The 22152-nt window shown below is 36.6% G+C and overlaps 2 protein-coding genes across 2 annotated transcripts in view; one reads left to right on the plus strand and one right to left on the minus strand.

Moving 5' to 3' along the window:
- The window catches only part of LOC138323520 (uncharacterized), a 119753-nt gene extending 115979 nt beyond the window's left edge, over positions 1 to 3774 (plus strand). The window contains 3 exon segments of the mRNA XM_069268176.1: positions 1282 to 1398; positions 1732 to 1837; positions 2448 to 3774. Of these exon segments, the coding sequence (XP_069124277.1) occupies positions 1282 to 1398; positions 1732 to 1837; positions 2448 to 2709 (485 nt within the window). The 3' untranslated portion in view covers positions 2710 to 3774.
- A 2117-nt stretch (positions 3775 to 5891) lies between these two features.
- Positions 5892 to 21969, minus strand: LOC138323522 (clusterin-associated protein 1-like). Its single transcript, XM_069268178.1, has 11 exons — positions 21849 to 21969; positions 19068 to 19179; positions 17184 to 17268; positions 11998 to 12177; positions 11316 to 11411; positions 10166 to 10249; positions 9622 to 9897; positions 8312 to 8399; positions 8089 to 8166; positions 6855 to 6913; positions 5892 to 6298 (listed from the first exon to the last, which is right to left on the minus strand). The coding sequence occupies exons 1-11, from the start codon at positions 21868 to 21870 to the stop codon at positions 6131 to 6133; spliced, it is 1248 nt and encodes a 415-aa protein (XP_069124279.1). The 5' UTR covers positions 21871 to 21969; the 3' UTR covers positions 5892 to 6130.
- Positions 21970 to 22152: the final 183 nt, after the last annotated feature.

Genomic DNA, 22152 nt, shown 5'->3' on the forward strand with positions numbered 1-22152 from the left:
TCCAGGCCGACCCCCTGGGGGCAGAGGGGCGGGGCCAAAAAAGGTCAAATAGGCTAAAACTTCAAAAATATTCTTTTAAAATTCTGGAAATGGTATAATCAAATACACTTTATAGATGAAAAGGTCTTAAAGTTTGTTTATGAAAATTGTAAATTACATGACCCTGGGGTCTCCTGTTTCCCCTTGGGGAGGGGGTCAAGTTTACTATAGTTCATAGGAAAAACACATTAATAAGCATTTTTTTGCTCAATTTTCATAGGAAATGAGTCAAACTTAGAATAATTAGCCTGAGATAGCATTTTAATATCATATCCACATTGGTCCTGGCCGACCCCCTGGGGGCAGAGGGCGGGGCAAAAAAAGGGTCAAATAGGCTAAAACTTCAAAAATCTTCTAAAATTCTGGATATAGTAGAATCAAATAATTATAGATGGAAAGGTCTTAAGGTGTTTTATAAAAATTGTGAATTATATGAGCTTTGGGTCTCACGTTACCCCCTGGGGAGGGTCAAGTTTACTTTAGTTTATATAGAAAAAACATATTTGTGAACATTAATTGCCCAATCTTTGTAGGAAATTAGTCAAACTTTATAAGAATTATTAGCCGAAGATATAGCATTTTAACATTCATATCTGTCCTCGATGACCCCTTGGGGGACCAGAGGGGCAGGACCAAAAAGGGTCAAATGATTAAAATTTCAAAAAATACCTCTAAGTTCACAGGTTTGATGGAAGCAAATACTCTTCATAGTCTAAAGAGTCAAATTTATAAATCACTGACCAACTTCAAGGCCCAGCATATAGTGTTTATATGTCTTTAATTTGTTTCATTATTTGTTTCATTATATATTCTAACTCAGGTGACCTTTAAGGCCCATGGGCCTCTTGTACTTATTTGTTCAATTTACCAAGACATTAGAAAGAAATTCATAAAAAAGATATTGAAAAAAAAACCCTTCTGTAATTAAGTTAAATAATCAAACTTTGAGGTACTACGAATGTAAATGAACTAGATTTGCTGAGTAAATATTTGTGCAATGCAATTACTATGAGAAAATCATTGATGTAATGATTTTATCCTGTGTGTATGCCAATTATATTTGAAAAACATTCTTATATTTGTACATATAGGTTGAAAACTTTAATGCAAATAAAGAATTCAAATTCGAAATTGACTTTCTACGATAAAAAACAACATTGTTTCATTTTTAAAAACATCTTTGTTGAATATCACTTTCAAATAGATGGAGACCTGTACAAATGTAATGCTTTTATGTTGTAGCTGTGTGTGCTGTCGATACTACCTACTGTAAAAATGGCGGAACATGTGTAGCGGGCCAGACGGTTTACTGCCAGTGTGGGGCACGCTACTCAGGAAGTAATTGTGAGACAAGATCAGGTAACTGACAGATAGTGTTCTGGTATTATCATGCTGGCTGACAACCAATTCTTATATGAAATAAACACAAGTTAATGTAGTTTTTGTCATAAATTTGTCGTCCACATTTTGAAGCATACCAGTATGCAGCCATTTTGCCATCATCATAATCATGTTTGTGTATATGAACTGTCCTGCATAGGCAAATTGAATGAAAAACATTTCAAGTCGCATGTTACAATCATAGCAATACACATACAGCAAAATATTACATGGGCGAAGTCACTTTATAATTAAGTAACAGATTTGTTGTATAAGAGTTAAACAATAAAACAATTCTTTGTTGTTTTACAGAGCCCGACAACTCGACGTGGATCTACATTGTGGCAGGAACAATAGGTGGCATAGTCTTCATTGTCATTCTCATCATCATCGCTGTGGTGGCTTGCAGACGACCTCGGTATGTCCTTAACACATATCCTATAACTTGTGATCATTGTGAAATGAGATTGATATTTTGTCACAAAAGGTATTTGCTAACTGTCAATACTACACTTTTAATCACCTTCTGAACAATCAAATTAAAATAAATCAAATGTTAATTTTAATAACACAGGACGACTTATGTTCCCGCCGTCGTTCTAATTACCAGGCGTTAGTTGATTATCACCACAGGGCCCTGGCATGATTTTTTTACCAACAGTATATGTATATTAAAATACATGTAGTATCAAAAGTATGAACTCGACCGTATATTTATTAAATCATGTTGGTAAAAATTTGTGCCAGGTCCATGTGATTATCACTGCGTCAGACAGCAAAATAGACTAATAAAATCTTTCCCTATATTGAGGGTGTGACAACGAAATCACAATTCACAGGGTAATTCATTCCCCGAGAGTTTTGATTTTGTTGTCGCACACTCATAGGTAGGGAATGATTCTTTTTCTCTCATAAACAAAAGAAAAGGAAGAGATAATAGCCCAAAAGAAGCATTTTCACCGCGACATGAACATTGTCATGTTTTCTGTGCGTCAATATTGTTGACTTTTTTTTTTAAATTTTTGCAGATATTCGAAGCCTAAGTATGAGAAAGAACCAACTCCACGTACCAATTATGGGTATCAGGGTTCTGCAGACAATGTTGGTTTCCCCTACCAGTACCCTATGCTACAACCCTCCATGACTCAGGCCCTGCCTGAGACGTATTACCTCCCTTACCAACAACCGTACCAGCAACCTCGGGCTATTGGTAGTGGTCGTTACCGTGGCTTTGAGGTTGACGACGATAACGCCTCTGGCTACAAGTGGACATCCTTCTCTGAGCGGTGAAATTCAACGATATTGCACTAGCATGTCTGATCCCTGGAGATTTCTTGGCTGATGAATCGACGAAAAATACTCATGAAGATAAAAAATTTACAGAGAATATGAAAAATAGTACCCATGAGATCACATACTGACTTATAGACTATTTTTAAAAGGCATGCTTCATGGTGCTTGAAATGATGATTCTGTTGTTTATACATTTCCCATCCACTGTCGATATGATGATTCTGTTTCTACCTGTTTCCACCGTAAGGTATCGCCAATAAACTCCTCACCATAGTCCTCCATTCATTTCAACACATCACATAATTCAATGAAATCATATATTCTATATTTCACTGTATCAGTAGTTGGAGCTACGGCACAAAGACAGGGATTTACAAATATTTTGAATCTATCGTATTATAGTAGCTATACATGAAAATTGTTTATTAAGCAAATGAAGTAATGGAATAGGCTTTGTGACAGCATAAAAATGACCAAAAAACATTCACAAAAATTCAGATTGATGCTATTTTACAGTAATTTTGTTCTATATTAAATATGCACAACCTGCTATAGGTTTGACAAACAGTGGCGAATAGGCCTAGTTTATAGAGTTAATAATTTGATAGAAAAGAAAGACAATAAAACATAATATTGATATAAATTACATAATTTTATTTTTTTTAAGTGACTGCCATTCCAGATTTGTATATATATATGTATATAAGGTGTATGTAAGCATGATCATTTTTCTTTAGGATTTCGTAATTAGAATAATAAATGAGGGGGAAATGAGTATCATCCATCATAGATGTTGCCAAAAATCACCCAACCAGCTATAAATCATAATGGTGGATAAATATACCAATATCCTATTAGGAATGTAGAAATAAATCAAAGACTTTGTAGATATTTTGATTAATCTTAGAATATTGTTGTATCCACAGGCAAAAATTGTATGCAAGTCTTTCGTGGATATTGCATAAGTTTATATCTAGATGTTTTGTCATGGAATATTACGTAGTTACCTCCCTTGCGGGAAGTTGTCCATTGTGACGTCATTATATTGTGAACGAATAATCACGTCATGGTAATATGCTTACGTTAGTTACCAAATAACAACCTTGCGGACTCTCCTCCTTAGTTGTCCATTTTGTGTTTCACGTCATGTTTTATATTGTGAACAATAATTCATTTTTAACCTGGTCCAAAGGACCGAGGTGAGCTTATGGGTACCGCATTGTCCTTTCGAACTTCTTCTCATGGTCAGTCAACATATGCATGGGACGTTATGTTTGCAAAAATGATGTTGTGGCTGATGAGGGCGCGGGGCCGTCAATTTGGCTATTTCCCGATTGTGTCTTCTCTGACCAGCAGATTAGCATCCTTATAGGGTGGGGATTCAAAAACAAATGATGGGGCCTGACCCCCGGGGACTCCTAATTTGGTAATTAAAGCAAGGGAGCAATGGTGTTATCGTTATAGGGTTGGTGTCAAAATTTGTACAAATGATGGGGCTGACACCCAGGGAGCCTGAGGGGCGGGGTCAAAAGGGGTCAATTTGGCTATTTCCATATAAACGACTTCTTCTCTGAAACCAAGCATGGGATAGCACCCATAATGTAATGGTAGCATTCTTATAGGGTGGGGATTCCAAATTGTGCAAATGATGGGGCTGACCTCCCGGGGGCCTGAGGGGCGGGGTCAAAAGGGCCAATTTTTGGCTATTTCCATATAAACGACTTCTTCTCTGAAACTAAAGCATGGTATGGCACCCATAATGCAATGGTAGCATCCTTATCGGATGGGGATTCCAAATTGTGCAAATGATAGGGCTGACCCCCGGGGGCCTGAGGGGCGGGGTCAAAAGTGGGTCAATTTCTATATAAATGACTTTTTCTCTTCAACTTAACATGGGATTACACTCATAATGCAATTGTTACATCCTTATAGGGTGGGGATTCAAAATTTTGCAAATGATGGGGCTGACCCCACGGGGGCCTGAAGGGTGGGGTCAAGAGGGGTTAATTTAGCTATTTCCATATAAAAGACTTCTTCTCTGCAACTAAGAATGGAAGAGCACTTAAAAATGCAATGGTAGCATCCTTATAGGGTTGGGATTTGAAATTGTACAAATGATAGGGTGATTAGAATTGTAGATCGCGAGGTCAAAAAAGTCAATTAGGCTTACTTTCATATTATAAATTACCCACCAATATTTGGGTATCAATAACATCATTGTATGGTTGTGATTAAACAAGTCAAGCTTATTTTTTTTGTGTGATATTTACTAACAAAAAAACCAGGTAGAGAGCCTTTGTAGAGACATGTAAGCTTTTTGTGTTAGAGAGTTTGTATACTTGTATAATTTCCTTCAAATATCCACTGACCAATTGTGCATAATATTTATAGCTGGTAAAATCTGTAGTTTCTATAATCCATCTGTGTTCAGAATAAAATATTTTGGACACTTTTAATTCAAAATTTATTACTAGATATTGACCAGTGCATCAGCAATTTTCTGTGTTTTTTCTTATACACAAATATTAGCTTTAATGTTTGAAAGAGATTACGTATACAGTCCAACCTGTCTAAAAAGACCAAGCAAAAGAAAGACAAAATTATATTTAAAACAAAGGCTTTACATACAGAGACCAAATTGGGTTCAAATAAGCCATTTGGAGTCAACCCCATTGAAAATGGTCTTATTAAGCAGGTCGTTAGTATACACAGGTCGACCTAAGGCAAGTTTGACTGTTCTTACAATACTTTTTATGTATGTGTCCAAGAGATTGTCAGAAAGGAGGCACAAATGCTTGTGTCAAGATATCCAATGCCATATCAATTTGTATATACATATATTTGAGAAATCCTATATTTTATGCAAAGATATTTTCTATCTCTGTTGAATACATGTATATTATATCAATATGTCTATATAACTTGTCATTTTATACCTAATAAATATTAACTTGGTAATAAAACTTGCGTTATTCTTATGTTGTCATCCATCTTTGACTTTTACACTTATTGAAAACCATCATCTATTAAACGTATTCAGTATGGATTTCATATCAGAGTAGCATACAACGTTAAGTAGGATGTGATATTGAATGGAAAGATATGATAGACTGGTACTGAATGTGGAGAAGTTCGATACAATTGGTATCCAATATATAGAAAGGACAACTATGCTGATATATGGCAATTAAAGTTAAGTCATAATTTATTATCACAGTCGTCAACAATAAATTGTTTTCATTCATAAAAAATAGAAAAATCCAAGCCACATATGTACACAATAGGCTTGCTTACTTAAAATTTGTCTTTGATGTGGTGATGTTGGTTGTAAGACTCCATTTCATTGGCAATACAGCCTGGACCTTTCTTATCTGAACTACATATGATTAAAACTTAAATAAATGATTTATGGGAAGTTTCAGAAATCATTGTCACTATCGTCATCATTTGGCTGTTGCCGTTGTCGCGCACGGGGGTTGTTTGACATCACCATTTCGTCGCCACTATCATCATCGTCGTCATCATCTTGATCATCTTCATCTAGATCAATCTCCGAGTCATCAGATCCCTCAGAGCCACTCTCATTCTGAAATAAATCATAATTAACCAATCAACTCTACTTATGCCTATAAAATTTGTGACCGAATATTCAGACTATAGTAGAATACCCGGTAAATATGGAGGCTTTTTATCCATTTTATATTGGTAGTTTATCAACGCTCAATCATTCTGGAAACACACGAAAGATAAGAGATACCAGCGGTACACAGCGGCTGGTATTAGTACCCATCCCCTGAAAGAAATTCTTCAACCTTCATTATACACAGATCCAACAAAAACAAGGATAAACGTGTTGGGGAGTGTAAAGGCAGTAAAAGACATAGTTCCAACCGTTCCTGTCAGACATTTTGGAAATTTTTGCACTCGCAAATTCTGCGAGAAGACAGGGAATAGAGATCAGAACGCTAAATGCTGATATGTGAACGGTGCAAAGATTGTTTCTGTATCACGTGTCTGGGTAATGAAGAAAGAAGATATGAGTTTCTTGATAACATGGACGGTTTGTCGATTTGCACTCTATGCAGGGTTACAAAAAAACATACGAAAAATATGTTATTATGGAGAACATCTGCCTTACTCACCTCACTGATATCACCCATCATAGAGCCCATAACTCTCTGTTTCCTTTCCCCTGCAGCAGCTGTAACAACAGTATACACTTCTTGTTTATCACAAAAGGATGAAACATACTTAATTCGACAGTGATGCATATTTAACTTTTTACATTTTCTTATTGGTAAGTGACATATTAACCTTTGTTAATGCAGAATAGATTAACTTGAGGACACCTGTCTAATTATAGGTACTGTTTAACCTCCCAAAACCGAACCTTCTCAAAACCGATCACCTCTAGAAACCAAACATGGATATCATATACGGAATTCCTCTTTATTAATAGTTAATAAAACTTCCCAATTCCGATTACCAGACCGATTTTGAGATCGGAATAGTCAAATAAATCTAAAATACACTTCTGTAAACCGGCCTTACCTGAGCGACACCGATAAATTGCATTGAGGTCTGATCAACTCACCGTGAAATACACACGTACCTGTATCCATAATTATCGCATGCCATGTCCTGGGGCATGTATTACATACAGATGTGAAGGCTTTAGGTATATGTACACGTTAATTATACCTGAGATGATGGTGTAATTATTTAACGTTGTTTACTGTAAGCTTACATGTTGGAAAACAAGCAGAGCTAGCTATAAAGAGAAAGTTTCCTATTCAATTTTGACACAGGCTATGTATTTACATGTGTAGTTGTCGGATAACGTAAATTATCTGTATGAAGAAGCCGAAGCCATATACTGTTTTAGAAAATGACTGTCATATAATGACCAGCATCGACTGCTCATTGTGTAATTAGACCATATTTAATTTGATTCTTGACGTAACCGGAAGCGATTGGCCATATGTAGGTTAGTACAGACGAGAACATTCACACAACTAACTAACTAAACTAAGTTTATAAGCGGTAACAAAGTAAAGATTGTTGTAATCCATTCCTTTTAAACGTATGATTTTCTCTTTTGTGATAACATTCACATTAACAATCAATATCGGTCGGTTATAACGAACACTAGGCATACATGCAATACAATATAGTGTAAAAACCGACTTCAGATCGATTAAATACGGATCGTAATGATTGATATTAGGTTCACTTCTCCAAACTGAACCCTCTCTAATCCGGCTGATATTCTATGCACCGACTATGATCAGTTTAGGAAAGTTCCACTGTATTTTGTTTGGCCTAACCAATTATCTTTCAATTGTTTTATTTCGAAATGTTTGATTTTCTACTAACCATCTGGTCTGGTCCGCACAGGTCGTTCCATAGCATCTTCATCCTCACTCTCATCGTCATCATCATCGTCATCTGAACCTAAAAACAGTTTTACATTGATTGGTGGGTATTTATAATACATTTTACCATGTTGAATAACATTCTGACTACATTTAGTCTGCCCTTAAATAATCTTCACTGCTAAAAGAATCTTACACACAAAATAAAAACAAACTTAACCTACCCATAACATCGTCCTGTGTGATGACGTCACGTTTCATTTCCTCATCCTTTAGTTTTTGTGCCATCTGTTTCAGTTTCTCCTCAGTTTCCTATTTCATTCAAAAAAAAATATTAAATACTTTTCTGAGTTAAAACTTTCCAAACTTTTACCCAAAATTTATCATTTCCACAACTTAAAGACTATTTATAATAGCTCTCCCTTTTTCAAAAAATCTTACACCTGACTTTATGGCATCCCTGAATTTAAAATTCTACATATTTAAGCATTACACAAGTTAAAAAAAATATTGAGGACCTTTCCCTAACTTTTGTAATGTTTTCATATGAAGAGATTCATGTTAAGGAATTTTGATGAAACTGGAGTCAGGTTGTTTACTCCCCTTGTCCTCATTTCCCTAAACAGTCATGCTGTTCATTATCTAATTTCTACAATCCAAATGCTCTTATTTCCCTGATTCTTTTCAAGTGAAAGTTATCCTCTACTTATTTCCCAAATACCAAACCAGTATTTTTCTACCTTTATTTCCAGCCCCTTTATTTTCACCCAGTATTTGTTTTACCTTTAATTCCTGCCCCTTTACCTCAGCCCAGTATTTGTTCTACCTTTATTTCCAGCCCCTTTATTTTCACCCAGTATTTGTTTTACCTTTATTTCCTGCCCCTTTACCTCAGCCCAGTATTTGTTCTACCTTTATTTCCAGCCCCTTTATTTTCACCCAGTATTTGTTTAACCTTATTTCCAGCCCCTTTACCTCAGCCCAGTATTTGTTCTACCTTTATTTCCAGCCCCTTTATTTTCACCCAGTATTTGTTTTACCTTTATTTCCTGCCCCTTTACCTCAGCCCAGTATTTGTTCTACCTTTATTTCCAGCCCCTTTATTTTCACCCAGTATTTGTTTAACCTTATTTCCAGCCCCTTTATTTTCACCCAGTATTTGTTCTACCTTTATTTCCAGCCCCTTTATTTTCACCCAGTATTTGTTTAACCTTATTTCCAGACCCTTTACCTCAGCCCAGTATTTGTTTTACCTTTATTTCCTGCCCCTTTACCTCAGCCCAGTATTTATTTTACCTTTATTTCCTGACCTTTCACCTTAGCCCAGTATTTTTTTTTACCTTTATTTCCAGCCCCTTTATTTTCACCCAGTATTTGTTCTACCCTTATTTCCTGCCGTTTTACCTCAGCCCAGTATTTGTTTTACCTTTATTTCCTGACCTTTCACCACAGCCCAGTATTTTTTTTTACCTTTATTTCCTGCCCCTTTACCTCAGCCTAGTATTTGTTCTACCTTTATTTCCAGCCCCTTTACCTCAAATTTATCTTGTTCTGCCCTGTTGTAGTCCTCCAGCTGCGATTCTAGGTAAGTGAGATTTCTGAATTTATTCATGTATGTTTCGTAAAGCTTCTGAAGGTCTTCCTCAAGTTTTTCATACTCGTCCATATACGCTGGCCGTACACTTTGTAGTGTCTGTAATCGCTTGTTATTTCTCTCCAGTTCATTCCTTTTTTTCTCAATCTTTGCCTCCAGATTTGCTTCGTCTGATGCTACATTGTCCAACATGTGAAGTGTCTTCTTAACCTCGCCCTATATAAATTATAAATTTGATATTTTTCACTAGGGATAAGAATTCAAGAAAAAATAATCAAAATGAAATGTTTCCATTCCCAGGTAAAGTGTAACATTTTTGTTTTACCGGTAATAAATTGTGAAATTATAAAAAGAAAAAAATGTATAAGGCATCTTACCTCCGTGCATAGTTGGTTCCAGTAAATATACCATTACAAAACAATGATATGCATACTTGCATTATGCAATTTAGTGACATGTTATATTATACTAGAGCATGTGTTACCTCTACAGCCTTGATGGAGTTGGCCATCCCGCTCTCCACTTCATTAATCTCTAGGGACTTGGCTATCACCATTGATCTTTGTTCCTACAAATAAGAAAATAACTCTGAATTCCATGCATTTAGCTTACCATTACTGAGCCCATCAAAGCAGTCTGTTACAACCTAAAACCATATTACAAAATAATAAACTTCATTACCATGATTAAGGATTATATTTAAGCATCCCCCATCTCGTTCTCTCTCTATGAGGGAATTGTCTTTATCTGTTCTCCCCTGAAGATACATTTAGACTTTTCTAAATCAAAGACTAGATCAGTTCATTATGAAGTTTAAGGGATGAATGAGTTATCATAATTTGCTAGGTCGCAGATAAGTGGCTCGGTGTTGGAGGGAAATAATCACAGCGGTTAACATGGGACAACACAACAAACTTCATAAAGTCAATGTTTTTGGCTAAGATATTTTTCTTATTCTAATAAAGGTTCCTGTTAAAATAGAGCATTTTAGGCAACAAAGGGCTCTGACTTTGGGCCCAATTGGGTCCCGAAATCCATCACTTATCATGAAAGTTTTCCAATAATGCAGTGGTAATCATCCAAAATATACCTAAATTAAGCCAATTTTAAAACTTCTTTTTTGCCTATGAAACAACAGAATGTAATCTTGACAAAATTTAATATTTATGGAGAATATGTAGGCACTTTATATACATCATTAAGAGAATTGTAAATTTGTTCAAGGATGCACTCTATGCTTTCAAAATGAAAAAGTTGCCAACAGAAAAGTCCAAAATTGACAAGCTTTTCATATTTTACTCATTTATGCATGTTAAGGATGATTACTATAGCAACTGTAGCTGCAATGATACACAACCATCATACCTATTGTATCAAGGATGTGCTTGATATTTAAAATTCAATAACTTTAAAATTTGATGGATTTTGGGTGTCAAAAAGGGCACAAAACACATAGTCCTTTCAATACCAAGTGAGACAACCTGTCTAGCCTTCTGTTTGAAATTCACAAATGCATGAATATTTTTCTCCGGGGAAAAAGAGTGATAAAAAATGTCCTCCTTGTGAAATTAAAGAAATATACATAAGTATATTCTGAGAGTTAGAATAAAGAGATGTGTAAAAGCTTGAATTACTCTGAGGTCAACTTCACGGCCCAGCAAGTCATAAAGTGTTGCTCCTTTGGTGGTAATCTCAGATGCCAGCCTTCTCGCTTCCTTCAGCTCGCTTATCTAGTTGGAGAAAATGACAATTGTCTTATAGGATGTTTGAGTAAAAAAAGGGAAACTTTTTTTTTTAATTTACTTCAAAGGTTGGCAAGCATAAATCAAAAATTTTGAAGATATGTTGGGAAAAAAATCTCAAATGAACTGAAGACATTATTAATTTAAACACTCTTTTAACTAAATAATTTGCAAACGCTTCATTTTTTTTTCTTCTTAATGATTTCATATCTTGTTTTCAAGCAACATTTCATCTGACTATATCATGTTATAAGAGTGGTAATTTCCATGTGTCAATATTTTCAACTTTCAAGCTGTTTGCAGTGTGATAATTTTCAAGCTGTGCATTCATAAATTTAATTATTCACATACAAAAATTGCACTTGCTGAAAAATTTGCCTATGTATTGATTATTTATCAAAAGAGAAAGAAATAAAAAATGTCCATGCCACAAATAATTCTGCTTTTCAGTACTTAATTGGAAGAAACGCAGAAAAACCTTCTGTAAGACATGGAGTTTATCATTATACTTTTTACTAACGAATTTAGAAATCTAACTCTAATCGAACTTTGAAGAGCAAAAATTAGAACTTACTCTAGACGAGACATCAAAGGATAGATGGGAGACATCATCGTCTGGGTTCTCTAATTGATCTATAACATTAGTTTTCATGGCATTGTATAGGACTGAGGTTACTTTCAGTAACTCCTTCACAGCATATCCATCGGCCTGATACAGCTTCTTTGTGTTGAGCTTGATGTGAGCTTTCGTTGCCTGTAAACAGGAGAAAAATGTATGTGATGATAGTATAATGTACAACAATCATTTCAATAAGTGCATTGTAACTTAGTTACCTTGAACTTCAACATATTGAAACCTCACTCTCATCCTCGATATGCCTGATGCTACTCTAACTGTTGTTATATCCACCCCTGGACTATAATATCATGGTAAACTAAGGCAATGCATAGAGCAATCTGGTGAGATGGAGGAAAAGGTTCTGGGACACAACCACAGTAACCACAGTATCCAAGCATCAAAGGTAGAAGAGGTACAAAGCAGTGAAGGGCAGAATATCAGAGAGAGTTGGCAGAGGATCAGACAGGACAAGGAGAGGAACAGAGAAAGAGAGTGAAGTGGTCAGGGAGTTTAGAAAAGGCAGCATGGAAACAGTTCAATGAGGACATTGACAATGTTCTCGAGGCAATGCTTGCCGGGAACATTGATGAGAAATGTATGAAAGAAATATCAACATGCATATACAGCATAGGGATAGAGAGGTTTGGCAAAGAAAAAAGAAAGGAAGAGTTGGAGCAATCAAAGAAGATAGAAAAGAGGAGATCAGTAACATCAGAAAGGAGCTGAGAGCATTGAACCAGGACCATATCTTTGCTGAAAGCATGTTCGCCATCTTGGCAATGCAACTGACAAAGTACATATTGGACAACAAGTACACAGACATTTCCATCCAGTAGAGAGACATTCTTGGTGTATCTGGATGTCTAGAGCATCCCAGTGTACTAACACATATCATCAGGTAAGCAAGGGAGAACAAAGGCAGTGCTCTGACTAGACCTAGCCACCATGTACAGATCTATATATACCACACAAGTTAGTAGAGCTGACCATGAATAGGTACTTTGTTTCAAATAAGTTCAGAATGCTTCTTAATGACAATTTCAACAATTCCCATGTGTGCTACACTGTAGGGAACTACACAGCAGCTTACAGAGACTTGAAGTCAGGATTGTCACTGGGTGCACAATATTTGCCATACCCTTTGCAGCTCCAATCAACTTGTTTATCACTAAAGCTTTAGAGAAGGTGAGCAGAGGTCCTTACATGTCAGCAGGCAGTAGGCAACCACCAACCATAATGGATGACAAGACAGTGACGATGAAGACGTTGGTAGATGGGCCCTGAGGGATCTAGAAGATATGATCCCTTGGCCTGCATGAAATTCAAACCAAGTCCAAGTGTCTTGTCCTAAAGGCAGGCAAGATAAAGGAGGAAAACTTGATGATTGGAGGAGTGGATATACCACCTCATGAACTTTACAGAGAAGCCAGTGAAGAGCCTTGGCAATTGGTTTGATGAGTCACTTAATGACAGGAATAGTGTGGTAGAGATGAGGAAGCAGAAAGAATATTGGATGAAGGCTTCTGAGAAAAGTGGACTCCCTAAAAAATATATGGCCTGGATATACCAGCATGGCATACAACCCATGCTCTTAAGGCCATTGCTTATCTAGAAAGTACCACTCACAGCAGTAGAGCCAATGGAAAGAATGATTAGTGGATACCTTCGTCATTGGCTGAGTATTCCACAGAGATTGGGCAATGTAGACTTATACAGCTCTGGAACCAAACAAAAATTTCCACTGAAGTCAATGGCGAAGGAGTTCAAGGTAACTAAAGTGGACCATGCTGAAGGTCAGTGTGGAAGACAAGGTCAGAGAAGCAAAGGGTTACTACACAGACAGGAAGGTAGTAGGATGCCAAGCAGGTCTTGAAGGAAGCAGAATCAAGTCTACCACAAGGAGATATTGTTGAGACAATGGTATCAGGCCTAGGTGAGAGAATGCAAACCAAGGTGAGAGAATGCAAACCAGTGGACATGCAAGGATATGGCCAAGGCAGAGATCAAATTAATAGACAAGGAGGCTAAGCAGATGAAGGCAGTCAGTATAAGGGAGAAAGAAACGGTCATTATTCAAGGGGTCAATATTTGTCGCCATTGTGAAATCCGGAATGTATGTTACAGGGATTTTAGAGGCAGGCGGGATGATTGCAACAGCATGAGTGATATGAGGGCTGACATTCAGCAGAAGATGAATTTCCCATCAAAAGTGGCTCCAAAAACCACTCCGTCAAGACATTGTGTTGTGGCCGCAACTCAAAACAAGTATTCTTGGTCGAGTTAACTGTACCACGGAAAGACAAGATGAAGGAGGCCAATGAGGAAAAAGTTACTCAGAAATACCAGCAGCTGGTTGAGGAATGTCAACAATGGGGATGGGAGACATGGTGCCTACCTATAGAGGTTGCATGTCAGGGTATTCCTGGTCAGTCTGGTGACTTACCATTTTTAGATTGGAGAAATCTGATAAGGTTTATAAGTAGGAAGGAAAAGGTTGCTTCCAGTTGGATCTGGAGAGAAAGGGGAGAAAAGTGGATTGGTCAACAGATACAGTGCTAACCACCAGGTGAAGATAGGAAATTATAGACTTCACCCCCTTAGGGGAGGAAAAAACTGAAATAGCTACCCGCAGTCACATCAAGCGGAAGCGATAGCCAACCAGTCCCTGGTTGGGACTGATCAGCTCAGATGATGCACCTCTAGAGGATGTCCTGCAAAGCACCAAAATATCTGAGGAAGGAGGTTCCACCTGATGAGGGGAATGGCCAGTATTGGAGACATCTAGTGTATTACGGTATTTCAGGAGAAAAAAAAAACTTTCCCAGAGGGATATCTTGACATATGCCAGCCAATGGAAAGAATGGTCTTTCCTTTTTTTTCATTTGAAATATTACATAAACAAAGGAAAACTTCAAATAAAGTTTGCTTTGCAGCAATACACCTCCATTGTCAAATTGTATATGTTAATATGTTGAATGAAACCTATGCATGAAATTTGAGAAAAATCCCTTAAAATAAATCTGAAAATAGCAGTAACAGATGTCAATCATCAAAATATAAGATGATGGCCTGTTGTCAATCTTACTAACAGATTGGTCCCAACAAGGGCTCAAAGGGAGCCTACATACGGAAATTGAGACAATTCCCATCAGTACTTCATGAGAAATAGTGGTAACAAACTTGAACTATCATAACCACAGATGGTTGTCTGTTGGTCATCTTGTTGACAGATTGTTCCCAAAATGCAATTGATGAAACAACACATATTCCTCTGTTATTTTCATCCAGAATGGATATTTCTACATAGAAAGGCAATAATGGTTACAATTACGATCAAAAGAAAAACTAAAAAAATTAGGATTTCCAACATGATCATTTGCTTGAACAATTACAATAATATTAATAATATTAACAAATTATAATTGAATACAGTAATTTATTTTTTATTGTTTTCATACCAGATCTGGCTTTCTGATTGGGCAAAATTGCCGTTTTTTGCATACCACTATAAAAAATATTGAAGAATACCACGTAACCCCGACGTTATTGTGACATCACAATAGAGACATTGACATTACATACTGATTCCGAAAAAGAATCCCTTGAAAAATCACTAGAAAGGTACATTTAAATATACACTGTACTTTATTTTATCAAATAGAATATACAAGAGGCCCAGAGGGCCTGTATCGCTCACCTGGTTTGTAATGCCAAGTAATGTTCTGAATATAAGCTCATTGTTTCTTTTCTAAGGGAATTTGGATATTTACTTCTAATTCCCCTATTGGGCCCCACTCTTTCGCTCCAGGGGGTCAAAGCCAAAATTTATACAAATTCTGTTATCCCCAAGGATGTTTTTGGCCAAATTTGGTTACAATCCATGCAGAACTCTAGAACAAGTAGCAATTTTTAGGATTTACCTCTATTTCCCTTATTGGGCCCCGCCCTTCCTGCCCCCGGGGGGTCTGAGCCAAAATTTATACAAATTCTGTTAACCCCAAGGATGTTTTTGGCCAAATTTGATTACAATCCATGCAGAACTCTAGAACAAGTAGCAATTTTTAGGATTTACCTCTATTTCCCTTATTGGGCCCTTCCTGCCCCCAGGGGGTGTGAGCCAAAATTTATACAAGTTCTGTTCCCCTTCCCACAAGGATGTTTCTGGCCAAATTTGGTTACAATCCATGCAGAACTCTAGGACAAGTAGCGATTTATAGGATTTACCTCTATTAACCCTCGCCCCTCCTGCACCCGGGGGACCAGAGCCAAAATTCATACAAGTTTTGTTCCCCTTTCCCCAAGGATGTTTCTGGCCAAATTTGGTTACAATCCACGCAGAACTCTAGGACAAGTAGCGATTTATATGTTTTACCTCTATTTCCCTTATTGGGCCCCGCCCTTCCTGCCCCCAGGGGGGGGCTGAGCCAAAATTTATACAAATTCTGTTAACCCCAAGGATGTTTTTGGCCAAATTTGGTTACAATCCATGCAGAACTCTAGAACAAGTAGCGATTTATATGTTTTACCTCTATTACCCCTATTGGGCCCTGCCCCTCATGCCCCCGGGGGGTCAGAGCCAAAATTTATACAAGTTCTGTTCCCCTTCCCCCAAGGATGTTTCTGGCCAAATTTGGTTACAATCCATGCAGAACTCTAGGACAAGTAGCGATTTATATGTTTTACCTCTATTACCCCTATTGGGCCCCGCCCCTCCTGCCCCCGGGGGTTCAGAGCCAAAATTTATACAAGTTCTGTTCCCCTTCCCCCAAGGATGTTTCTGGCCAAATTTGGTTAAAATCCATCCAGAACTCTATGACTAGTAGCGATTTAAAGGAAATGTTGCCCGAAGGACGGACGACGGACGGACGGAGCCGCGCCATGACATAAGCTCACCGGCACTTCGGGCCAGGTGAGCTGAAAATTAATTATAAGCATTGATGTCACTATCTTTTAATTTATCGGGTATGAAACAAATTTTGTTTGCAAACTGTGTGAGTCCGCAAAAATAAAAAATTGTTTACAAACTTTTGTGAGAATGCGGATTCACACAGTTTGAAAACAAATTTTTTTTCATACCCAGATAAAATTAAAAATTAATGACATCAATGCTTAATTTTTCATTGTAAACAGCCAACCCTTACCATGAACTCAGCTACTGACTTCACGAAAATGACTCTGTCTTGTTCTGTATCTGTATCGCCATGAACATCAGCATTCGGATCATATCTAAACAAACCAATCATCATTTTTGTTGAAATGTTGAAACAAAATTAAAAACTTTGCAAATCATTATTTATTATCATATTTCAGGATTGTATCAATATTATCATCTGTTTATATTGATATTATATGTTACTTGCCTATGCAAGCTATGTTATTCCGTCTTTGCATATTACAGAGTTAGCTCCCTTGCATATTGTCCACTGGCAACAGAGCATAGATATTACTCATCATTCAAACAATGATTGGTGTTTAATTGTGTGTATATATGTGTCTAATTAACACAAAAACAATATAAGATTTCCCAGCAGGCACATGACGTTGGTTAGACGTCATAGCGACGTTGGATTTGGTCATGACGTCGGTAACCTTTATACAACATCCTGGCCCATCAAAGTCTGACGTATAGGCAACGTCCAATGTGACGTCTATATGACATCGGATTTTAGTCACTTTTCAATTAAATTTGATAAATTTTTTTCAAAAGTCATACAAATATAGTTCATATTGATCGCAGAAGGTCTTTATGTCAAAAAATGTATTTTTGAATAGCAACATATCAAATTAACCAATGATTATCTCTCTCTGGTATTGTCTCTGAAGCCGTACGTGTGAAGTACACTTGCAAGGCAGATAAATGGGTCAGGACTAGTTCTACACTTTCAATATATTTCTCACTTCTTGTTCGTTTTTGTTTTTTTTTATTCATAAACATTATTGTTTATAGCTGCTTGGTGAATGCATATACCATTATGAAATTTAAACGATTGGTATTAATACATCAATATAAACAATTTGTATTTCCGGTCACTCAAGCGGTCAATTAATACCTTTGTCTATGTGTGTGCGCTTTTGCAAAGCTCGGCAACAGCATTAACAGGCAATTAACTTCCTCTCGTTTTCCTTCCTGTGACACGATGATAAAGGACAGACTACCAAGGTAAGTTCTCAAAGATTTTGTTTACATGTACATGCACACGTTCGCCAGTATAATAGTCAAGCGTATGTACAGAGATCACATTATGTAATCGGATACCCGGTGAAGATGAGGTAAACACTTGTGTTTAGTTGGGCATGTGTGCGTGTTTCGTACTGTAAATAATGTATACATATGTAACTATTTACATCAATAAAAAGTTTTAATGATTGTAATAATGGCTTTTCACTCACTTAAAGAGTATTTTTCTGCATGATTTCACATATTTAAACAATGGAATGCACGGAGGCTAAAGTCAATACACTCCAATTTCACTTAGTTCAAAGTAATACTAATTTCTGACAGACAAGGGAACGTGTGAACATCGAATGTGATGAACAGTGTTGCGTCTTTCCATTCAAGGATCTTACCAATGTGTTTTGTTTCTTACTTATATGTACTTCTCTACAGGCCTTGAACTGATATTTCATAATTATATATTCTTTCATTAATATTAAGTGGTAAGAAGATGACATTGCCAGTTTAAAATGAAGTTTAATAGACATATACCAAGCATTTTTGATTAGGAAATAAATTTGAAAAATATTTTTATCACTGACAATTGGAAAGGACAAACTAGCTATGGATCATTTAATTAACCCGTCAACATCTAACGTCGACATCACGTCAAAACCTGACGTCAGATTACAACGTCTATGCTAGGTCGGATTCTGACATCTAAAAAACTTTCACATCCAATTTGTATCTGACCAAAATCTAACGCTGCATTCTGACGTCTATGTGACGTCATGTGCCTGCTGTGTTATTTTGCTTTTGGTGCATGCACAATCAGTACTTCATTTCATATAGGACATAGTGCCACGGTTACCTTTTCACAAGCCACTTAAGAACTTCAGCAACTAAAGGGAAATTTGGTGTCCGAAAGTTTTCCATAGAAATTAAACGTGGGTAACCTAGTGCTCGGGTCATCTCAGTGAAGTCTGCAATGAAAAAGATTTTGATTATAGTCAATATACTAATTTAAATATTTAGCTGATTCGCTCCATCGATCAATAACGCTGGAATAATTCTCTAAACACATTTAAGGCCCAGTGAATACATGGCTGCAGGGCTTTTGTCTTTGTCAGCTATTTCAGGCTTCATCGCGCCATGCTCGAATTCCTTTTTTTCATTAGGTTGCGAGCATCTGTAGCCTAGCTTTTTTCAAAAAGATACGTATTACAACAAGAACCTCACATTAGAGCATTTTTATTACTCAATAACACGATTAAAAACGATGTAACACTACATTACATAACACTATATTTTGTATAATGTAAAGGGTGTTTTTGTTATTGAATACTGTATACCGTATACAAAATAAACACCACATATGTTACAGTGATAGGGAAGGCCATGCGCCCTGCGCCATACGCGCATTTGTTGGATAAATGACGCATCAAAAAACATACTTAGACATTTTGATTGATCATCGGTAAGATATGGTTTTTGAGACGGACCCCGGTTTCTAAACACGATGATGAAAGGTCTTTTTTTATTGGTTCTCCACCCGCTGATTTGTCAAATGTATACAGAGGTTATATGACGCGTATTACAAACCACTAATGCATTGAAATATCTAGTTTAGTTTATCGTTTTTTTAAGTAAATGTAACTATATATCGTGTTCTGCCTTCGAGTGTAAGCGATTTTCATCTAAATAAGCGACTTGTCACGTGACACTCAGCAATGGTATAAGCGGTCCGATGTAAACAAAGATGTCATAACCCAAAATCTGATACTGTTCAGGGAGTTCCCTGCGTTAGAACCTAGATGTAAATCTGATACTGTACTTGCTGGTCGAAATCATCTATGAGAGATAATTTCCATTCTTTTCACTCAACAGCTTGAAAGCGACAGAGACAATTTCTTTAGCATCCCCCCAATGTGGTCGATCACATTCACGTAACTTTATCTGAGGAACACCTGAACAAGTCAACCACGTGCATTACGCTAGTAATCTTCAACATCCCTTCCGTATTTGGAGACAGAAACAGTAAAATTCATAAGCATTCATTTCGTTTTGTTTCTACATTAAATAAATTGGTCTTTGGGTCGGTATATGAACTACACACCACTTCTGTTTCTAATTTTGTATTTGACAAACAATGACGCATGAAGTGAACTAGGTAACATGTCTGTGTATTTCTGCTAACATACATATAATCAATGTTTTGTTTTACAACAAGAAAAAAAAAGTTTACTATTACTTCAAATTTTGAATCAGTTTCTGGTTAAATTATCAGTTAACAAATTCATCTGCTAGCATTATTTACTTATTTGCTGAATCAACAGTACACTGACTAATGAGTGACTAACAAAACATTGATGCTACATGCTGATGTTAATTTTTGTTTTCGCCTCAATGTCCCTAGAAAATGTTGTTTTGGCGCATTGTCTGATCAAATGTCCCATCAAAATTTTATTTCAAGGGGACATAGTCGCATAGTAACAAATCTCCTTCCCTATCACTGATGTTATGGTCAAAACATTGCAATACATATCACAATACAGCTGTTGTTTATAACAATATATTGTGGTAAGCTTCTGCCATATCACGACAGCCCTAAATTGTGCATGATTACACACGATATGGACTATCGGTGTACACTAAGTGTAACCTACAAACATTATTGCTACCATCCCAGGATGGTAGCTTTTATAATCGTTCGCTTTGCGTGACATGTTGTTTGGATTTCACATGATTATAAATAGTCTGTTCACTTTCATTGGCTGGCCAAAAAGATTTACGTGTGTTGATTGGTTACTTGTTGTTGAAGATTTCATGTGTGTAAGGGGTACCAGTGGGGAAATTACTGCAAACAAATTATCATTTGATAAACCCAGAGAAGTCCGAATGTTTTTTTTCTGGTTGTTGATTTCTTCCTTATTTTTGGGCTGATCCTTAAATGTCATACATCAAAATGGAGATGGGATTATTCCCTTTCCAATGATGTATTTCAATTTTCGCTGCCATTTCTGTGCCGATGGTTATCAACTTACCTGTATTTTTCTCACTATATGTCTCTACTAAACCGAAGCCAATTTAGACCACCAGTGGGCGTGGCCTAATCTTTTGTTCTGACCAGTGTGACGTCAGCCTGAATGGCCTTATTCTCAAAAATTAATTGTCATAAGAACAATGGCAGATAACTGTGAACAGAACAATGCGTCAAGCTTTCCTATAATTGATTCCTGATAAATAATGTTGTATGATAGCCTTCTTAGCTTTTTGGGAAGCTATTACTTGTTTGTATAAGGAACGAGGCCCTGTGGAAGGAATCAGTTCCAGAAAATTTTATCGGTGCCCAAAAATAATGTTTTAGAAATGAAATTAAAATATGCCATTGAAATTGTTCAAATCGATCGTAAAAATCAGGTAAATGAACAATAGTAAAAAAAAAACCCAAGAATACATATGGTCTTTGAAAATACTACAAGAAGACTTGAACCGAAACTGTTGATATTTAGCAGGTACAAACAGCAGAAGATCGTGACAACTTTCTACGTTGATCATGGATAGTAATGTCGATGCTATCGATACAGCATATTTTTTTCATCTAAAACTTATGGCAGATAGTGTCGTTTTCATTAACGATGGGAATACCTACTCCTCAAGTCTTTGAAAGACATTGTTGTGTGATGTATTTGGAAAAACAGATCAGTCCAGGTTGCGAGGAAAGCTTTCCGTCAAAATATTTTCAGCGCGCGCACCTGCAACTTCCTGTTATGCTAAGGGAGATAAATATGTTTAATCAAATTCTAGGTAGCATGTAACTAATTGCACAGTCTGTACAGTCGTTACTAAGCAGATATATATAAATGAACTAATATTGGTTATCTGAATCTCTATAAAAATGTAAAATAATTAACTAATGAACACAAACATTTTTGTATTGCTATCCAATCCAATAA

The sequence above is a fragment of the Argopecten irradians genome, chromosome 5 (genome assembly GCF_041381155.1).
Source record: "Argopecten irradians isolate NY chromosome 5, Ai_NY, whole genome shotgun sequence".
Taxonomy (NCBI): Eukaryota; Metazoa; Mollusca; class Bivalvia; order Pectinida; family Pectinidae; genus Argopecten; species Argopecten irradians.